Source organism: Mycetomoellerius zeteki, unplaced genomic scaffold, assembly GCF_001594055.1.
Source record: "Mycetomoellerius zeteki isolate Tzet28-1 unplaced genomic scaffold, Tzet1.0 scaffold228, whole genome shotgun sequence".
Classification (NCBI taxonomy): domain Eukaryota; kingdom Metazoa; phylum Arthropoda; class Insecta; order Hymenoptera; family Formicidae; genus Mycetomoellerius; species Mycetomoellerius zeteki.
Genome location: NW_017257203.1, coordinates 909,299 through 929,968, shown reverse-complemented (window position 1 = coordinate 929,968; position 20,670 = coordinate 909,299). Strand labels below are relative to the sequence as shown.

Below are 20,670 nucleotides of genomic sequence, written 5' to 3'. Positions count from 1 at the left end.
GGCGTCGGTGGCGGTGACGGCGGCGGCGGTGGTGGTGGCTGTGGCGGCGGCCTCGGACTCGCCGCCAAGACCGGTCACCCGCGGGACGGCCACTCGCGACCGCCCAGGCCACCGCGACCCCCGAGGCCGCGCAAGAAGTCTTCCCTCGCGGCCGCCAACCAGAAGGAGCCACCTTTCGAGGAGGACATTATCGACGGATTCGCCATCCTCGCCTTCCGCTCCTACGAGGAACTCGAGGTGAGCGACGGACCGAACGTCCGACTAATTTCATTTTATCATTTTCTCTTTCTCTCGCCCCCGAACGAGATCCGCGCTACTAGATCGGATCTACAGACGAGGTTCTGGAGAATGGAAAGGAGAATCGGAACGTATTCGTCGTCTTCGGATGTATACTCGCCATAACCTAAAAGTATAACCTAGAGATAACCTACAAATCCTTCCTACTCGGCTCTTGTTTGTCTTTCGATCCTTTTTCAAATTCGATTCTTTTCGGATTAAGCCGGAAATACGGATTTTCTGTGAGTCACGTATCCGAAGATTCAGAAATAGAAAGTTGGAAATACATGTATACAAACTCGAGCAGAGAGAAAAGAGAGAAAGAGAGAGTCTATACTACTCGAGGAGACAAACAGGATATTGGATTATTCAATCGATTCGTAATACTGGATACGTAATGCTTTGACTGTTTAAACAATTCGGATATAAAGAATACGAGTTCAAGGGATTACATTGTTCAATTTTTTTTATCCGCAAAATCCTACAATCGCGATTGTCCATCTTTGTCTCATCGATTCTCTCTCTATCGAAACTTAAAGATTTTCTACTTCTCGAAGTATAACAGTTAACTGTTTGAATTATACGACCGTCGACAAATAGTACTCTTGGTTTATCTTGCCTCATTAATCATTCCAGATTTACTGTGCATTTGTGTGCATACTGTCATTGTAACACAATATAGGACTACTGCAGAGTATATTTCAGAAATATTTACAAAATGTACTTGAAACGCTATTAAATCAAGAAGTCTATTTTAGAATCTTTTACTTACAATTAAAGAAAGATATACTTATATAAAGAAAATTGAGGAAATTCGGATTACCTTTTCACTTGGAACAAAATGAAAACAGTTAAGTCAAATAATTTGTAAATTGGCAATAGAAACAGCAAATAAGATTTCAATCTATTGAAAACGTTGTATTCTGATATACAATTTCTGGATAGGTTGAAATCTGTTATTCTCTGCTTCTATTGCCTGTACTTTTCAATTGTGTCTCAGGCTTTATGCCATATAGATAAAGAGATTTCTCTTCATCCATACAATGTAAAGCTTTGAAAAGCACAGGCAAATAGTTGTACCGTCTCAAGTATATCATGTATATACAGCGTCCTATTTAGTCAACGTTTTTGAAAAATATTTTTTTTTCGGTGAGAGAGATCGTCACGCTGGTTCCTCTTAATCTGTGGCTTTATACGCATTTTGTATTGCTGTGTTTTATGTGTATTTACGATCTTATCGTCGAGACATTTTCAATGAATCGTGTTTACCAGCGAGAGGTCATCGAAAAAGACATTACGTGATAGGCAAATCGCGAGTGTAGACAACTTCAAAGTTTGTTAAAATAGTTTCTTGCACTTCTTTTTAGAATTATAATTTTATTATAAAGCAGAATGATTTATTTAATATGAATATGTATAAAAAGAGAGATTTATTTGTTTCACAACTTCTCGAATTCCAGAAATTCTATTAAAGATAATTCAATAAGTTTATTCAGTTAACTCAAATAAGAGTTTGCCAAGTATATTTGAAATTTATATTCGGAATACAAGATTAATTGGAAAATAATAACTCATTGATATTTCTAATTAATTGAGATAATATAAATTAAGTTCATTTAAAGTATTGACGGTGCAGGTCAGTGGTTCTCAAATCGTACTTCACGAGCCCGATAAACATTAGTACATCGTCGTCTAAAATAAACGTCTAAATTAAAAAGGACAGCCTCGTGTCAATTAGTAAAATCTCGGTGGTATATATATATATATATATATACTTTAATTACGGAAAACACGTACATAATTAGTGTCGTATGCAGAAGAGTTTCATAATTGGGCGAATAAGAGTCACTGGCGCAGATAAACGGAGCAGGCCATAAAGTCGCTAATATTAAACGAGCAAAAAAAGAAAGAACACGTATACTTATATTGAAATAAGTGATTCAAGTCAAATAGATCGGCTATTATTTTCCAGCAACCGGATACTTCGGTCTGCAAATTATGCTAGAGACATTCTGGCTTTGGTAGACTCGAGCTCGGCCACTCGCGCGGTTTAATCGCGGTTAGAGTTTAACCGACGTCGTCCGTGCAATGCAACCGGCCTTTGGAACGCACTTCGGCGATATCGGCGACTGATAGCACGACGCAGATATCTCGACGTCGCTCCTCGCGCGAGCAACGCGAACGTGCTCTTGCCTCGCGGTTCGCATTGCATTGAATTGCATTGCATCGCGTCGCGTCTCGTCTCGTAGCGTTGTAATGCGTGTACCGACCATTTCTTCGCAGCGTGTAACGGTATTCACGACGCAGGCTCTTCTCGCGCGAATGAGCAGCGAGAGATGAAAATCCACTTGCTCTTCTCTCTGTGCGCGAGACTGCGAGTTCTCTTCGCGAAAGAGGGTGAGAGAGAGAGAGACCGGCTTTAACACAAAATACAATAATGCGTTATTATTTTCTCCTATTTAAATGCTCTTACAAAATTTCTCTGAATTTATAAACTTGCTCGGAAACGTCGAAAAATGAACGTGGACCGAGTATATAATTTATACAGGATTGTAACGTTCAAAGTTGAATAATTATACGGAATGATATTAAAAAGGTATTAGATATAATAAAGTTTTAACAAATTTGCAATTAACGTAATCGAAAATGTGGCGAGAATTACCTTGATCAAGATAGGAAAGATGCTTACGTTTAAAGCTGATTCTAATCGGAGATAACACGAATGCGTTCCGAATGTTCTGAAGATAGATAAGTGAGAGCTCGTCGATAAGAGATATCGTAAATCGCTCGCGTGGCGAATACTTATTTTTCCGCTATTGACATAAATTTGCATCGTAATGAACTGTGACCTTGTCAGGTATATCGCCGACACGCGCGGCTTAGTGCGTACCTCCGTTGCCTTTTATCTATAAATGAAAAATAATATTTTCTCCTATAATTTCGAAATGTATACTGTGCGATTAGATTAGAATATAGTGTCCCATTTATAGCCTACAATTTTTAAAAGAAACGATGTCTTTTTTACGATGAGAAAGGTCGTCACGCTTGTCCCTCTTAATCTGTGGCTTTACATTTTGTGTTATTGTGTTTTTACGTGTATTTACGATCTTATCGTCGGGAGATCGTTTTAATAAATTTTGTTTACTAGCCGAGGGGTCATCGAAAAAAAAAACATTGGTCTAATTTCCAACTCTCAATTTAGTTCCACTTCGTTGCAGATCAAATTTAGAATATTGTTTCCGTTGGATGGAGTGACTTTGTGGATCGAAGCGGGACGAAATGAGCGCAGACCAACGCTTTTCCGACTTAAATTTGATCCTTAATTAGAAGACTTAAATTCATGATGTCAAATTATACCCAATTTGAATTATTTTTAATCAGTCCTATAAGTCGTCACTGCTCTTATTTAGTATGTCGTTAATTTAACGAAAACCGGATTAAAACTCAATAAAATGTATCAAATTCGACTTAAATCTACTTTATTATTTACTATGTATAAACATATACATTATCGTAAACGTTGTTTACTTTGAAATTAATCACAGACATGAATTGATTTATATTTTTATATACATAAAAGTTTTATATACATAAAAGTTAAAAATAAAATATTATTTCACTCAAGAAATTAGATTTGCCATTGCTCCTTTGATATCTAACAGTGCACGCCGCATCGCATTCGTGAAAAGACTAGATTTGTAATGATTTTCCGAAAGGGAATGATCCTGCTTTAACCAAGAATCCAAGAATTTTTCCAGAGAGCCAAAATAGATTACATAAACTTAAATGGTGTAGAAATAAAAATTATAAATATATATATTTGGTCCTCTTCTCGGTTTGCTTAAAGAACGAGTGTCCCGTCGCGACGAATGATTCTCGACGGTAAAGCTCATCGATGCATACGTCGCCGGGAGTAGCCCTTGAGAGTTTTATTCCCTCGCGAGTAATCCTCGACAGTAAAATTTCCGGCGTACATTGAGAGCGACACTTAATGAGTGCCCAATTGAGAGTTTCATTCTCTCCCCGAGTGATCCTCGATAACAAAACTCTCGAGTGTGCACTTTGCCTTAGACGCGAGACTCTTTTGCTCTAAATTCGTCGGAGTCGAGCCGCCTCCTGCATTCTCTTCCACATAATATTGCCAACCACACGATAACAGGATATTAAATCCCAATTATTAATACAGTAACGTAATCATTTTTTTTTGTTCACGGACAACGTCTTATTACGTGCAATTAATGATGAGTGATTACTTTAATTGAACACGATTTATTCGTTCCTAAAGCAAAAACGTCCGTTTTTTTTCAAGCAGAAACATAATTATACAACTAGATTTTATTTCAAAAAAAAGCTTACTCGGTAACTATCTTTATCACTGAGAGAAACGAAAATAAATATCCTGTGAATTCACGTTGGCCTTGTATTAAGTTTATCTCGTCGTGGGGATTTTTATTTGCGGATCGATCGTAAGAAGAGCGGCGAAAAGAACACATTGATGCGTTCTACTTCCGCAGCATTACGACGTGTTACCAAAGAGCCCTGTCCGAGGTGAAAGTTATTTTGTTAACCACGTCCCGAGCCTTGCGTCGTGATTTATGCGTCGTCGCTCGAAATTATTTCTTTTCGCGGGGAACGGTAAAAACTTGACGCGACGCATCGCACATTAAATCCGCAAATTAACTCGAAGACATGCCGCGTAATTACGCGCGCGGACGCCTTTATCGTGATTTATCGCGGCCGGAAAGTTAATCGTTACGTTTTATTATCTGCAAAGTCTCTGTTAAGCGCGACATCGTCATCCTTTTCTTTGTTAAAACACTGGTAATATTTCATTGAATTTAATTTTCGGTATACCGGATGGGAGTGGGGGAAGAAATACACGTTAAAATTTGTATTACGCTATATATTACGATTTCATCGACATGAATAAATTCCGTTCGTCCTTCCATTATTGAAGTGATTTTCTTCAAATTTGGATGATATATTTTCGGCGTGATATCGATATGAGACATTATATTATAGTTTAACAAAATTAAAATTTTTGTTAAAATTGAGTGATTGTATTACAAAATTATAACGATCTTAAAATTGATTATGTTATAAATTCTATAATTACGTATTCCTCGGTTATTTTTATTTTTATACTACCGCTCGTCGGGGTATAAAATAACTTCACGTAATTTTCTTCGATATCGACCAGATCTGAAATGACGATTTGCTTTTGCAAACTGATAATGGTGAAGATAACCGCCGCGAGGCTATCGTCATTGCAGATGCTTATTTTTCGCCTCCATTAAAGATATTTCCACATTATTTTAAAAGTAAACGTTTCAGCCTCGTTCGATTTTAGCGTTTTACGATGTCGACTCTTATCGATCTCTTTCTGCTTTTCTTATTTAATCGGCACTTGAGAGTTTTTTCGCGTATCGATGAAGCATCTATAGTTTATCTATCAAGGTTGCATCGTGTTTATGACGATGGGCATCCATGCAGCTGGCTTGAATCTGCAGGTGGCTCGCCTGTTGCAACCATTCACCCGCTCGATCCCAGTGCTTTACGTCTATCCCGCCTTCAATATATTGCTATGACGCCTATGACGATAAAAATATAACCCGCATTTATATAACGCATGTCGGTTTCTAAATAACGCGTATCGCCGATCCTCAAATAACACGAATTCGAAATCTACGAAGCGAAATTTTCGACGCAAAAGATTCGTCTTTTCCAAAAGCACTTCTCGATGCCAGACGAATTTCAATGAAGAAGGAGCCAGACTCTCGATAGAAATCGATATGTCTCCGTTAAATTGAATTATTACTCCATCCGTAATTATTAATATAAATTAAAGATAATAAAATTTTTGTTCGAGATCGATATAGCTCTTTTACGCGAATGTTCTATTCGCTAAACTTGAACGTATCTTTAGCGTAATGTAAAAAATATCGTATAATAAAATTGAAATTTTTATTGAATAATTATGAGATATCATCACGTAAACGTCGTAAACGTCATTACACTATATCATTACGGTGCGTCATTGCGGTAATTCGTGCACACACCATCGCTCCCCCTAGTCTCTCCTCCTATAATCTCCCCAGCTATAATCTCTCCCCCTCCCCCTTCTCGATGAAGGCATTGCAGACATATTCGTTATCAATATTCGAGATAGACTTCTATCTATTTTGCGATGACGTAGTAATCGCGGAGCTGCCGGTCTCCCTGACATTTCTTGCACTTATTTTTATTTCATATAAAAAAAAAGAAAAAAATGACATTTATCTTCAGGCAACCGTTTTACAAGACGACCGCAAAATACATATCACCATAGGTAAAACCGCTCATTATCATAAACATTACGCTCGCTGCGCTTGTTTATGCAACCGGCTTCGGCGTGTGCGCGTACGCCTTGTAAATTTATCGCCTCGTGCCTTCTTTTACTTTATCGTCGTTACTCGTGTCACGATTGAAGGACAAAAGTGACGAAGCCGAAGTGACAACGCGCGACTTATAGCCGGTCTGTTTCCTGACGGTACACAAAAATCGTAGCACGCGTGCATCGTCCATGTCAGAATAGTCGAAATACATTTTTTTTTCGTACAAATAATTCATTTCTATGTAAATTGAACGCGATACTAAGTTAATTTGAGCGTTTTTATTGTACTGATATATTTGCTGAAGTACTTACTGTATTAATTACTACGTCTTAATAACCGCTGTATTCTCATTATTCAATGCGGGAACCAAGAGCAACTATTTTCCTCTCTAGAGTTTATAATTTATAAAAAAAAAACTTACTCTTCGCATTTTTATTTTCATTTATAATTCGAACATTTAAATATTTTTACGAATCGATTCCATATTTTATTAATATATAGAAATGCGTTTACATTTTATTAGTGATTAAGTTTATGAAATATATTTCTCGATACATATTTGTTTTAGCAAAATATTTATAGAACATTGTATAATCGTCCTTGTGCGTATCGATTGCGGTAACATATTTATTGTCGAAGGCAAATTAATACTTGTATTAATAATTGCTAAGTTGTAATAATTGCCATTCTCATTATTGAATGGAGGAATCAAGAGGAGTTATATTTTCCTCCTTGAAGTTTATAGTTCACAAAAAAGAAATTTATTCCAAGCATTTTTATTTTGATTTATAATTCAAATATTTAGATATTTTTACGAATGAAGATTTTGGATCATTCCCAAATTTTATTAGTACGATAGAAATATATTTACGTTTCCGCCAGTAATGGATTATCTTATATAAGTCAACTGGATGCACTTTTATAGATATTTGTTCTGTAAGTAGAATATTTTTAGAACGTATAATCGTCCTTGCGGCATTGAAAAACAACCGGTACCTTTTAACTCCGTTGAAACGCTAAACGCAACGTTATTGTTATCGCGCGTGCGAATGACGGGGCAGAATAGTATGCGTACCGTCTAAACGGGCCTGTCGATCATTCCTGAATAGATATTCCGGCATGAATCAAGCTGCTCAAAGCAAGCTGCTGGATGTTCAAAAGGCAAAGCGGAAAATCCGCCCTCTCTGACGTGCGCGGCGACGGTTTTTATTTTCTTAATTAAAAGTACCGCGAGAGAGACGTGTTCTCTCGCGCTGTAATCTGTTACAAATTAAATAGAAATGGTCGCGGAGAGCGCGGATGTGACGAGGGAGCACATCCGCTGTCCGTGAGTTATCGACGCCACTTCTCTGGTTATTGGAGCCTCCGTTATCACGAGAAACACGGCAAATAGAACGCTTCGAAAGGTCGTTCTGGTGACGGAACGTGACAATCAACTCTCTCTCTCTCTCTCTCTCTCTCTCTCTCTCTCTCTCTCTCTCTCTCTCTCTCTCTCATCTTTGTATTTCTTTATTTTTATTTTGATATTATTTTGTATTACCGTCTTTCCTTTTTACTTTCTTTTTATTTATCTTTTTTATATCTTAGAGAGTTTGCCCTATAGAATATTAATAAATGCCTTTATCTCTCTTTCTCTCTCTCTCTCCCCCTCCCCTTCTATCTCCTTCCCTCTCTCCCCCTGTCTCCTTCCCTTCCTCTATCTGTTCTCTCCCTCTCGTCCCCCCCCTTCTTTCTCTCTCTCTCTCTTTCTGATGTAATTAACTATAAACATAATAATCTTAAAAACAGCGAGCGTGACCGATGTTTTGAACCAATAGACCGAAGCAATCGATTAGACGGATTAGACAGATACAGCAGCCACATGATAAATTATAATTACGAATCGTAAGACGGCGAAAAATTTCGATCCTGTTAAAAATGACGTTCCCTCGCTGCAGTCGGTGACCTTGGTTTTCTTATTTGGGAATACTGCGCGGGTAAAGCGAGCCGCAAAACGGTGGACGGCCTTGCGAGCGAATTTCATTTGCTTGCCTGTCCGCCGCTAAACATTCGACTCCGATTTGCGAAATGTTTCGGGAGAGTGTCGTTCGGATTGCATTTGGCGCGTCCGATGTCAAAGGCGCCATTTCGCTCCACCGTGTCCTTTTGCAATCACTGTCTGTGCGTGGAGGTGAGAGTGAGGAGGAGAAGGAGGCGACGACAGGAGGGAAAAAAGATCCTTTTGGTATCTCGGATCCTGTCGGAATGCAAACTTCAACCTCGCCGTCAGATGCCAATTCTCTCAACGAGTGTCTTTCGTCGCCGTTTCTTCCCGTTTATTTGCTCTCTCGTCGCGACCCGTTGACGACGGTATCGTTCCGTTTTTTCAGAAAAATATACCGTCGCGCGTTAACATCGCCGTGAAATGTATGTGCATGCGTAATTATGCTGTAATAACGCTTCAGGGCATCAGTTTAACGTGTGGAAACGCGACCCGCGGATTTTCCAACGTATCTTCCGTCGCATATTAAATGTCGGCGATTAATAACACTGCAATTTAACGCTTAACATGATTACAAAACATTTTGCAATATACTTTTTTACGTAATTAAATCACAACGCTCATAAATATTATCTCAAGATTCATGAGAAACATCAGCTACTGTAATACAAAATTTTCGCTAGTCATTCCACCTTTTTTTCTATGTATGACAGATTTTGAGTTAGTATGTATCACGATACGGTGGATATCTTTTTTTTTTCGCACTTGTACATAATATCGTTATTTTTTGTGGTTTTCGCTGATTTAACAGTTATTCAGGAGAATTTATTTGTTTTAACAAAATCTCGGACAGCAAATCACGATATTGTGCGCTGTGATGAAAAAAACAGTGGTCACCAGCGAGATTCACTAAATTGGATTGAATTTTTAACGTCGCTTTTTTTCGGGAGCAAAGCTCCACACACAATACAAAAGAAATTGTTACATGCTCTGCACATATTGTTTCATTTGGAATTATTGTCTATCGCTTTTTGTTGCGATGTCTATTCTGTCATATTCTGCGTACAAATAAACTGGTAGCGACTTGAAAACGTTAAGAGAGAATGGAAAAAAAAAGAAAGAAAAATAGAGCAAGTTATTTACGATTATGGGCTCTCCGCTATGAAACGTACGTTTCGCCCATCCGCGTTCACGAGAGTCGCGATAATAAATGGCAATACGTTCTATGAATAGAGCATCTAGAGGAACGCACTTGTCGTTATAGTCTATTAAGATATCCGCAAACTGCATTACATCGAACCGCGCTTTCCTCGGGGACGTTGGCCGTTTCCATCGATCGAAGTATCAGGCTCGTTGATCATCGACATTGACGGCGGTTTTGAAGGCGGCTTTTCTATTAAAAAGCTGGGACGATCAATAATCGTCGATGTTCGCTCGTGAATTCGGGATGAGGTCAGTGTCACGTTGTCTGACAAATGAGGCTTCGTTATACAAAAAATGCCGCGCGTTAAGAGGATTCTAAAGTCGTTTGTTTTACCGATTATTTTTCAAATAAGTATTTTTCTGCCTTCATTGATTTAAAAATCTTTCCACAATTAAAGTATAAGCGATAATGTACTCCAAATAGCTCGAATTATGACAGAAACGGAAAAATGTTGGAAAATTAGTTTTTTTATCAGCTTCTGGCGATTCGTAACAATATTTACTTCATATAAAAGTTTTGTATCTTATACATATAAAACAATCTTGAGTTTGGATTAGGTTTTTAGAATCGGATATGTAATATGAAAGATTAATTAGTTAGAAAATTTGTACGTATATGTGCGATGTTTATGTAGTAAAAATAAATTTTTGTTTGAATAGTTCTAAATGAATATTTACTAAATATATAAAATAAATTTATTCAGCAAAAACTATTAATTCGATCTATCATTTTTTTATTGAGAAAATGTTTATTTACTGTAAATAAATGTTTACTCAATACTATTTTAAAAAATGCGTATCAAGATATAGTAAATTTTTTTTCAATGTATATAAATCCTCTTGAATCGATAAAATAGATGACCTTATAGGATCTTCTTAAATACATTATTTGTTTCGTATAAATTTTAAATGATATCCGAGAAAAAGCGAGTTTAAGAATTAATAGAATTGACGATGTCTTAATTAATAATTTAACGAGAGATTCTGATTCTTCACGAAGCGTTTAAAACGTTAAATTAAAGATAATTTCATTAATTGATATTCGCGATAATGTAGAGGTGATTCATAGATGCGCGACACAGAAAGAATTATGGCTTAATTGACACGTAATTATACGAATTTATTTCTTAATTCGACCGGTAAGATTGCGAACATCGGCAGACTACGTGTATCGACCAGTCTGTTACATAACACACTGAAGAGAATGGTGACACAAAAGTCATTTTTCTTATCTTTCGAGGGACAGCGCGATTCGCGAAGAAGTTAAATATAAACACAGTTACTTCATTATAATATTTTTTACTACAGTCAGTGTCCAGTAAGGAAGAAAATACATGAAACTTTATGTCACGCGCAATCATAAGCCTGCAGAAAAGGATACGAATTTAAATTGCAAATTGAACAGTCGGCGCATGCACGCGCTCGATACCGGGTATAAAAATATCATACGTGGCCGATACAAAATAAACACTTGTAGCCTTACGAGGGTGTACGCTGATAAGACCCCAATGATAAGATGCGCTCGTTACAAGGCTTCGAATTACTCGTTTCAGCGAACGATATCCCAGGACTTCTTTCGCAGCGACTAACCGAGTGTCTTGAAACTTTCGTATCGTTCGAACGAGTCGAGTCTTTCTTCGCGTCGCGAGCGGAAGAAAGAGGGAAAGCGAGAGAGAATGAGAGAGGAAGGGCTTTCGAGTTCGTCGGCCGAGAAACGTAATTTTGCGTCGGACGAAATCGCCAGCGTTCGGCGCATCACCGAGGGCTCGCTCCGCGATGTCGTTAACCATGCCGAGGGAGTGAGGTCAGCAGCGCCCGCGCGCTACTCAATAAATCAGAGCTGCTGTATTCGCGCGACGCGTGTCGGTGGGAAGCAAGGACGGTCGAATTCTGCCACATGATCCGTCAACAGAGATCACCCGGATGAAATACGCGTATTCGTCGGATATATACTGACGGACGGCGACTGCCCCGTAGAAAGAAGCCCCACGAGTCTTGAACGCAAGGGTTGAAAGTCAAAAGTATATGCTGGGAGAGTCACCGTCGCTTCAATTCTAGGATTTCTTGACAGAAAGAACGATTTTGTTGAAATATCTAAATGTTTGATTCAGGGTTGGAAAAAATCCGGGCTTTTTTAAAAAAACTCAACCCACCACTCTCTCTGGGTTTTATTATGGGGATTTTATTGGATTTTATTGGGGTTTTTTTTGGGTTTTTCGGGTTTTTTGGGGGATTTTTTTGGTACAATTGATTATTTGATTTTTTTTTCACATAATATTTAGTTTACGTTGTATTTATCATTATTCACTACCTTAATACTTTTATATGTAGAATGATTAGTTGGACCATATTGTATAAAAAAAATTATACAATTTCGTTTAAAAAAATGGAGGTAACCTATATATCTTTTTAGCGGCTCCGCCTAGAAGAAAGACAACATGACCAAAGTACGTCCCCCTTGAAACCATTCCACTTTCATCTGAAACATTTCTTATCTCCAAAACTGTGGGTGTTATTCGGGTGGCCGATCTTAAGTGACTCTCAACCTGTATATATTTTTAAAATTGGTATATTAAAATTATATCACTTCAGTTACAGTTTAGTATATTCATTAAATATTTATAAATACGTCCCTTTTATGTGTTTAAAAAATTGATTTTTCTACACACACAATTCTAATTAAACCCAAAAAAACCCACAAATTGCGGATTTTTTTAAGTGGGTAAAACCCCCTGAGTTTTTTGGGGTGGGTAAAATAATACCAACCCTGGTTTGACTAGATGCAGATCTGAAAATAATTTTGTTGGACCATTAATATAATTATGTGCGTTGAGAAAAATTTTTGATTGAAAATGAACGATTACATCAATCAGAATTTTAGTTATCTCAACTTGAATTATAACAGATTCAACCAGAAAATTCTGTTCATTTTCAACCAGAATTCCAATTAATGCAAACAAACTTTTTACAATATGAGAGACTCGAGCGTAATGAGCAATGCTGCAAAAAAAATTGATATTTTAGCATCCAGTTTAAGCGTCCTATATAATTGCTTTGATAGTTTAATAAAATTATTTTCAAATCTATCTACACACAGAAAAAAAACTGTATTTTTAAATATTAATTACTGTATTTGTAAATATTAATTATTTGTTTCAAATATTTCAAAAGTTTATCCACAAATCTATTATCCTCGTAACTTCATCACAAACATTAAATTTATTAAAAATGTATTCTGAATCCTAGTAAGTTTAATATTTCAATCAAAATTATTAAATTAAAACAAATTCTCTTTGCTTATTATATAAAATTATTTTTTCGATACAATTTTATAAAATTCTTTACAAGAAAATAAATTCTTGTTTTGAAAATGAATTTTTGTCTTCTCTGAAATTTATAGGCTATTATATTATATTTAATGCTATTATTTAAGGCTATTATATTATATTTATATTAAGGCTATTATAAAAAAAATTTTATTAAAGATGACTGTTACTTGAAAGAAAAAAAAACTGAGTAATCACTTTTCTTAGCAGTAGAATAATATTTTACTGTAACTGAGTTTTTAGATACTTTAACAGCATTTCGACATTCTTTCCGTATACAGGGAAAATGTGCAAGAAGTTCGAAAACAAAAATTTTGCGAACAGTTTGTTAAAATGCGCAATAGAACGCATTTGGATTCACAATTATATTTAATTATGGATTTAATTACATTGATCTATGACAATTGCGTTGTATTTTGCTAGCTTTTTTATCATTTTAATAAACGCGAAAGGCATAAGACATATGCTATTGTTAATATATTTTGACGTATAACATCGAAGATTAAACGGTTTAAATGTCTGTTTTGCGAAATCGTCTTCCTTTAAAAGGATTTCATAAAGTAGATAAATTTGAATCTTTTAAGCTACGTTCTTCTTTATCATCGTGGAATTTATCCGTGTCCCATCTTCGCGATGAAATATCTCCGAGAGATGTTCGTTCTATCCGTTTTCATAGATATCTGTCGTATTTTCAATACACACCTGATCGTCGCGATTCAATTTTCATCTTGTTGCACGCAGAAGTGATCATTAGAGGATTGTAAATGTTGTAATAATTTGAAGCATATGCAGAATTTTAGTGACGATTGGAATAACATTGAAGTTATTGTATGAAATGATATCATTTTTTTGCGGTATCGAACAACGAAATCCACTGCTCGTTTGCTTTTACTTTTTTTTTGTTCAATTGCCTCGTGAAATAATTCGTGAGTACGTCACTACGTTATTCACAGTTCGTTAAAAAATAATAAACTCTAGCGATCGGCAGCCCGCTAATTGCCGTACGAGCGATAACAATTGGATGACACGTGGTAACCTAATTACCTTATAATTAAGCATGCGCTTTGAGTTATTTTATGGCGAGTGATTTATAAAAATTACCGAGGTACTCAAAGGCAACAATGTAATTGACTATCATCGGCGAATAATTCTATTATCCCCCGAATTACGCGATACAACGATGAATGCGTAACGAGGTAGCATATTTTAATAATGAATCAAAATGCGCTCGATCGGCTCGCTCGCTCTCTCCCCCACATCGTTATCCTTTAAATCTCCGGATTATTAATAAAAACTACATTACATTTATCGCTTTTAGTTAATTATACAAAAGCTCTTATTAATACTGGTAAATAAATGAGATTCAACAGTATCGATAGCAAATACACGAGATCCGTTGGATAATTACCAACGATTAATTATCAACGATATGATATATCGAGATACGCTCGACGAATAAACGCGTTTCGTGTATATAAATAAACATTTTCATTCATTTTGACGAAAACATATCTCGTGTTGCTGAACATGTATTTTGCTGAAATTGCGCATCCACGACTTTTTCCATGTAATGCTTTTTTTCATATATTGAAAAGGGTAAAAGAAAAGGTTTTAGCGCTGGTGGTTGGATGTAGAGATCGATACGGGGGGACATGACATCGGTGTCCGGCGACAAAGAAAGTCGCTTGCACCTGCATGAGAAGTGACCCACTTCTCTTCGTAATTCCCTAAGATACGGAAGAAAGTCCACGTCTCTTACTTTCGCATCTTTCCTTAGGTCGTTGCGGTTGCTTTCGCAAAAAGGAAGAATCCGTAAAACGAGAAGCGACCGTGTTTCTCGGATTTTGAAATGCTCTCTAGTATCTCATATATAGATATGATAGTTCAAGAGAAAGATACGTATTCTTTTATGTATTTATAGAAATAGCCTTCAAAGATAAATCGATATCTTTCATTCCTCGATGTCGAAGCGACATCGAGAGCGTATACATATTTCAAACATTTTATGATATGGAAGATGATGTGATTGTCCATTTACGTTCTTCAAAAGAGATAAAATTTAGAGATAATGGTAAGAGCAGGTCAGTTTTTGACAAAATATTTTAAGCCGATAAGTACCGCTCAGAATATCTTTCTTTTGAAAACTGGGAAAAACTTTAACGAAAAAAGAAGTCGAAAAAGGATCATGTATTACATTTATCTATTTGATAAAACAATTCCGTTCTCTTTATTTTTCACAAATTATCGTTACGAGAATGCTAAAATATTCCAATGTAGTTTCGATTTCAGTGGACTTTTAATGTATTCAGCAGGGAAGCTAATAACTTTATTGCTATTCATTTTCACGTGTTACGTGTCCGATAGTTAGCATTTCGCTTAAAACTTAAACAATAGTATAAAAACAGGAGATTACAAGTGTCAACGCAGTTCTTGGTGCGAAGAAAAATATAATGTTGTCTAACTTAACATACATTAAATTACATTCCTTATAAACGAACGTTCCGCTTTGTGCCATCCTCAGCGTGAAGTAACATAAAACGACTAAAGTAGAATTTCTTATCCCACGTTCACAACTTCGTGGAGACGAGTTTCTTCTAATTGCTTTATCCTCAAAAGTTCCAATTTAGGAAAGTTTTCTAGGATAAAAAAATTATTAGATCTGAGTTTGAATTCCGGCTGAGGTAATATTCTTCGCAATAGAATCATTCACAGTTTTTAAGACTTTTATTAATATCTATTATTAATATTCTTGTAAGATGCTTATTAATTTAACATCAATATTATTAATTTCCTTGTCAATTTAATATACGATATTACTATTGTAGTTCCGTTCATTTCAAGACTTTGATCTCGGCGCGCAATGTACAGAATTGAATATATGTATAAATTTACATCAAAATATTTAAGCATTAAGATCCGTTTTGATCGAATATACATTTCTATTATTTAATTAGAAAAAAATTATTTCGCTTAAATAATCAGCGATATTTGCCTTAAAATTCTTGTTCCCTGGGAGAAACGCAAAAGGATCGATGATTTTCCCCCGGAAAAGTGGCGGCGCAATCGTTCGCACGCGGAAGCGATCGCGCAGCAGTATTATCCGCGATAAACATCAGAAACACGTCGCACGGCGATAATGACGCGGTCACTTTTCAAGCCGTCACCGTTTCACGCGACGATCGCGAGAGAGCACGGGAACGCGGAATCCCGCGCGTGGTACGCGCGGTAATAACGGGCTGAGTTACCGGTACGCGTTGCCGTGCAAATCGGCGAAAGATTTTCACGCGGAATGATCGCGCGCTCGGGACTTTATCGCCGCCTTTACGCCGCGCTAAATCTTTTTACCGCCACCGGTTTGTCGGACCGCTATTTTTTTTCTCTCTCTCCTCGGCCCTTTTTTCCCTTTGTTCGCTTCTCTTGTTCCCTCTTTTTTTTTTCGTTTACGTCGGGATAAATGCTTTATTGCACACCGTTCCGACCGGGCCAGTGGCGTAAGCGGGTGGCCCACGCACTCGGGATATACCTGATGCTTAATTCTCGGCTGGATGGAAAATTTAATGCTTCGAAGACAGCGCCTTACTTTGGGTCGTGGCACTGGGTTAAACTTTTCCCTTAAGAAAATGTTCACGGGTGTTCGCACATTTTCAGAAGAAAACACATAATGGAAGCGTCATTTTATGTTGCCGTTGCTAGATAATCCTACGATTATTTTCTATTATGTATCTTTCTACGCTTGCCATGAGAATGATTTAAGACGTGACTCGGTCGTTATTCTCAATAACGCGTAGGTACTTTGAAAATATTTGTTTTTCGTAGATAATACTGTTTTTGTTTTTCCTACATAAACTTTGATTCAAATTTACCAAACTGAAGAGTCGAGGGGAGAAACTATTGTTCTGATAATTTCATCGATACGTGTTATTATGTAACCATTATTTTGTTTATATATGAAAAACTTTTTCCTTTTTAAATTTAAAAATTGTGTTTTAATCAAAATTTTGTTATTCTAATCAAATTTTAATTAGACCAACACAATTTTTTGAACTAAAAAATAATTAAAAAATTATTAATATGTGAATTATAAAAATTTTCTTATCTTTCAGTTTAAAAATTGTGTTCGAACTAAAATTTGATTAGAATAATCAAAATATTTATGAGAATATAATTTTCTAATTAAAAAATAAGAAAGGTTTTGTAATTCACATATCAACAAACTAATGGTTATTTATATCAAACATTTTTCTCATTGAATCGCACCATTAAACAGAAGAAAACCAAACTTGAACCTCGAAAAGTGAATTCAAATCTTATTTCATTCAGAAGTATACCGTGTTCGAAATTGTATCTTATCCTACATCGACGAGCTAAGTAATAATGCAACTTTCTCGATCGAAATGACAGAGTTAAAGTTTGTTGCGTTGCTCGTGATCGCATTCCTCTCGCTCTGTTTATGTCGCTTTAAGTGCGAAACATATCGATACGCGATAAGAACTTTTCCCGTCCGCAGCTACAGAGAACCGAATTGCGTCGTCTTCAAGTCTTGTTGGTGGTGTATCTTGACAATATTTCTCAACACGCTGCCGCGTTCTGTCGTTTAAACCAAACAACCCGGTCGTCTTCTGTTTATTATCCCGCGTAGGCGAGCGTGCGTCTCCACGTCGGATACGCGTGAACATCGTCTCGCGTAACATCGTCCTCTTCGTTGTGGAGACTTTGCAGATGCTTGAAACACATACGTCTATCTTACGGAATGGTGATAAATTTGTGCGCTACATGTAACGAGATTTTTGAAATTAATTTAGAACTACTAATAGTTTATGAACTAAGGAGTTTTTTTCACGAGTTAAGCTTAAGTAGTGAATTACCTGTGAAAAATCTCAGGCAGTTGAACAGTTAGTTAATTTAATACACCCACACGCACATGTATGTATATTATATATATATATTGCGCCTTAATAAGAGCGCGTATGAAGTATGGAAGGATGAATGAGGTAAGAATTTATTGTAAACCAAGTCCCCTTCTTGGCTATGGAAATGCTGAAGTGTAATAAATTCTATTTTGTATGTTGCGCTTTAACATAACTTTTTAAATTTGAATCAATGAATAGTCACTGATTACCTGGTGACAAAATTAGTGAAATAGAATTAAAAAAGAAAGACAGTTTGAGTATTATATAATTAAAATACTGATATTTGCACGTTAATTTCAATCTTCTAATACCATATTGATTAAATTTATGCACTAAATTAAGGTTAATTAGATTATATAATAAATATTAGCTAGGGATCTCGCATTCACTAATTACCAATGGCATATCGAGCACAGATATGATTCATATCACAGTGATTATCCACTGATTCAGATTTAGAGAATTAATCTCGAATTACGAGTTTCAATAGAAATATTTAACGGTAAATATTGAAAGACAAGAGGGTAGCGTTCAAGAAAATTTTCATTAACCTTCCATTAACCTGTTGGATCCACTTAATTAAACCTTTGTCAAAAATGTTAGTTCAATTTTCTTTGTTACATCTGCTAATTGGATTATTCTTATTAAAATATATTTAATATTCATTCTTTTTTATATGGGCCATTTTGGTTGCTTAAAATTAATTAGCGTCTTTTAATTAACATAAATTGAATGGGTTTTATAAACCCAGCGTCAGAGGGTTAAAAAAATTAGTCTTGATATATGTGCGAATTTTCGCTATTAGTAGATACAAAAATTCCAATATAAAAAAACAAAAAAAAAGGGAATAGATTTTCTTGGTTACGGTAATCAGAGACACTGCGACGTGACGTCGCGTCGGTGACGTTCTCTCGTGAATCCGAGGATTTTTATTTTGTCCCCGCGTCTCGTGACCACCGCGATAACGCGGGTCAGTAATGAACGAAATACGGTCGCACGCGGAGCGAAATAAATGTGCGGAAATAAGGCACAACGAGCGACGTAACCCCGCGAATACTCGGGGATGATGCGTGTTTACTTTCGTATAACTTTGGACGAACGCCAGACCCCGTAGTTCACCGCGTCAATTCCCCACTGGCAAAACGCCGAAATCTTTGTCACAAGCCATATGTCCTCGCGCTCCGTTATGTCAGCCACTCGTCGGGAAAAGTGAGTATATTGTCACGCGAATCTTTTACACGTGAACGTGCACACGCGAGTTGTGACACGCGAACAAAAAGGAGAACCGTCGTTGTCAAATTTAACGCTCTTTATAAGCCGCGAGTTATCGAGTGATTTATCTCGCGCTCTCCCGGAAAATCTCTCTCGCCGAGGCGCACGAGTCTGCTACTTTCTGTCAAGCGCGAATGAGGTATAAATTCAGCAACTTCGTGCACGTTGAAAATAGAGTGAAACGATAATCATCTGGATGAGTGTGTTCCGCGTAAACGTATGGGTGAAAACAGTTTTATTCCGCGAATTTTTTTATTTTATTTTGTTCATTGTAAATCTACACGGGCAATATCTTCCCTGTCATTCTCGCGAACGATTTATGGCGGCTATAAAAATGCAATACTATACGTTGGGGGCTGTTTTACCCTAGATTTCATCCTGCAGATGCCAAAGGAAACAATCCCGGTGTTTATACGAGTAATAGGAAGTAAAGTTGGACGCTCGTATCCTTTCGTATACTTGACCCAATCCGCGCTTTAATCTGTCAAAGCGCGCACGCAGAGTTTACACAATGTCTACGGTATCGCCTCCGATGCGATTATTAACGGCAAAGTGATTCCATTAACGCTTAATTGGAAAGACAAGTGGATGAGATCATAAAAAGTCGATTGCCGAAAAAAAGTCTTTGTACAAGCAGCGCATGACTCTAAATCCATAAAATTTCATACCCGTACACCTTTATCGCGCCGCGATAAAAACGAATATTTAGATTTAAATACGAGTATGAGTATTATAAATTTAATTTATGCTCGCAACGCGTTTTCACAACGTATAATTTATGCGTAATTATGATATTTCATCCGTAAACATTACGAGAGTCCAGACTGGATTAAAGTTCTCCGTAATAAACCTGAACAGTGTTAACGTCCTGGTTGATACAAGTAATAAGTGAACAACCTCTTGTAACTCCGTGTTACAAAAGTAGTCCCGCTTCTACCGGTTGCATTGAACGATTTCTTTCAAGCGACTTTTTTTTAGAAAATCGATTTTCTATCGCATCGTTTTAGCAACAAATTAGAGCGGAGCGCACATTCCAAAAGCGATATCGAGAAACACGTGTGCGTGCGTGTGTGTGTGTGTGTGTGTGTGTGTGTGTGTGTGTGTGTGTGTGTTTTTACAGGGTGCCACCAAACTAGAAATCGAGGAAATGTCAGGAAAGTCAAGAAAAAATCAACGAATTTTCCAAAATTTTCTGAAAAATTAAAATAATTGGCTTTAAAGAAATTTAATATTTGTACATCACACCTTCGCAGTTTTGGAATACTACTAACTTAACAATTGAATGCAAGCAGTGTCAGCAACATTAATAGCAATTTACAGTGTTATGT

The 20,670-nt window shown here is 36.7% G+C and overlaps 1 protein-coding gene across 1 annotated transcript in view; it reads left to right on the top strand.

Moving 5' to 3' along the window:
- Positions 1 to 20,670, top strand: part of tay (tay bridge kinase) — a 35,480-nt gene that overhangs the window by 963 nt on the left and 13,847 nt on the right. The window contains 2 exon segments of the mRNA XM_018448989.1: positions 1 to 7; positions 9 to 237. The exon segment at positions 1 to 7 is cut by the window's left edge and continues 963 nt beyond it. Coding sequence (XP_018304491.1) covers positions 1 to 7; positions 9 to 237 — 236 coding nt within the window.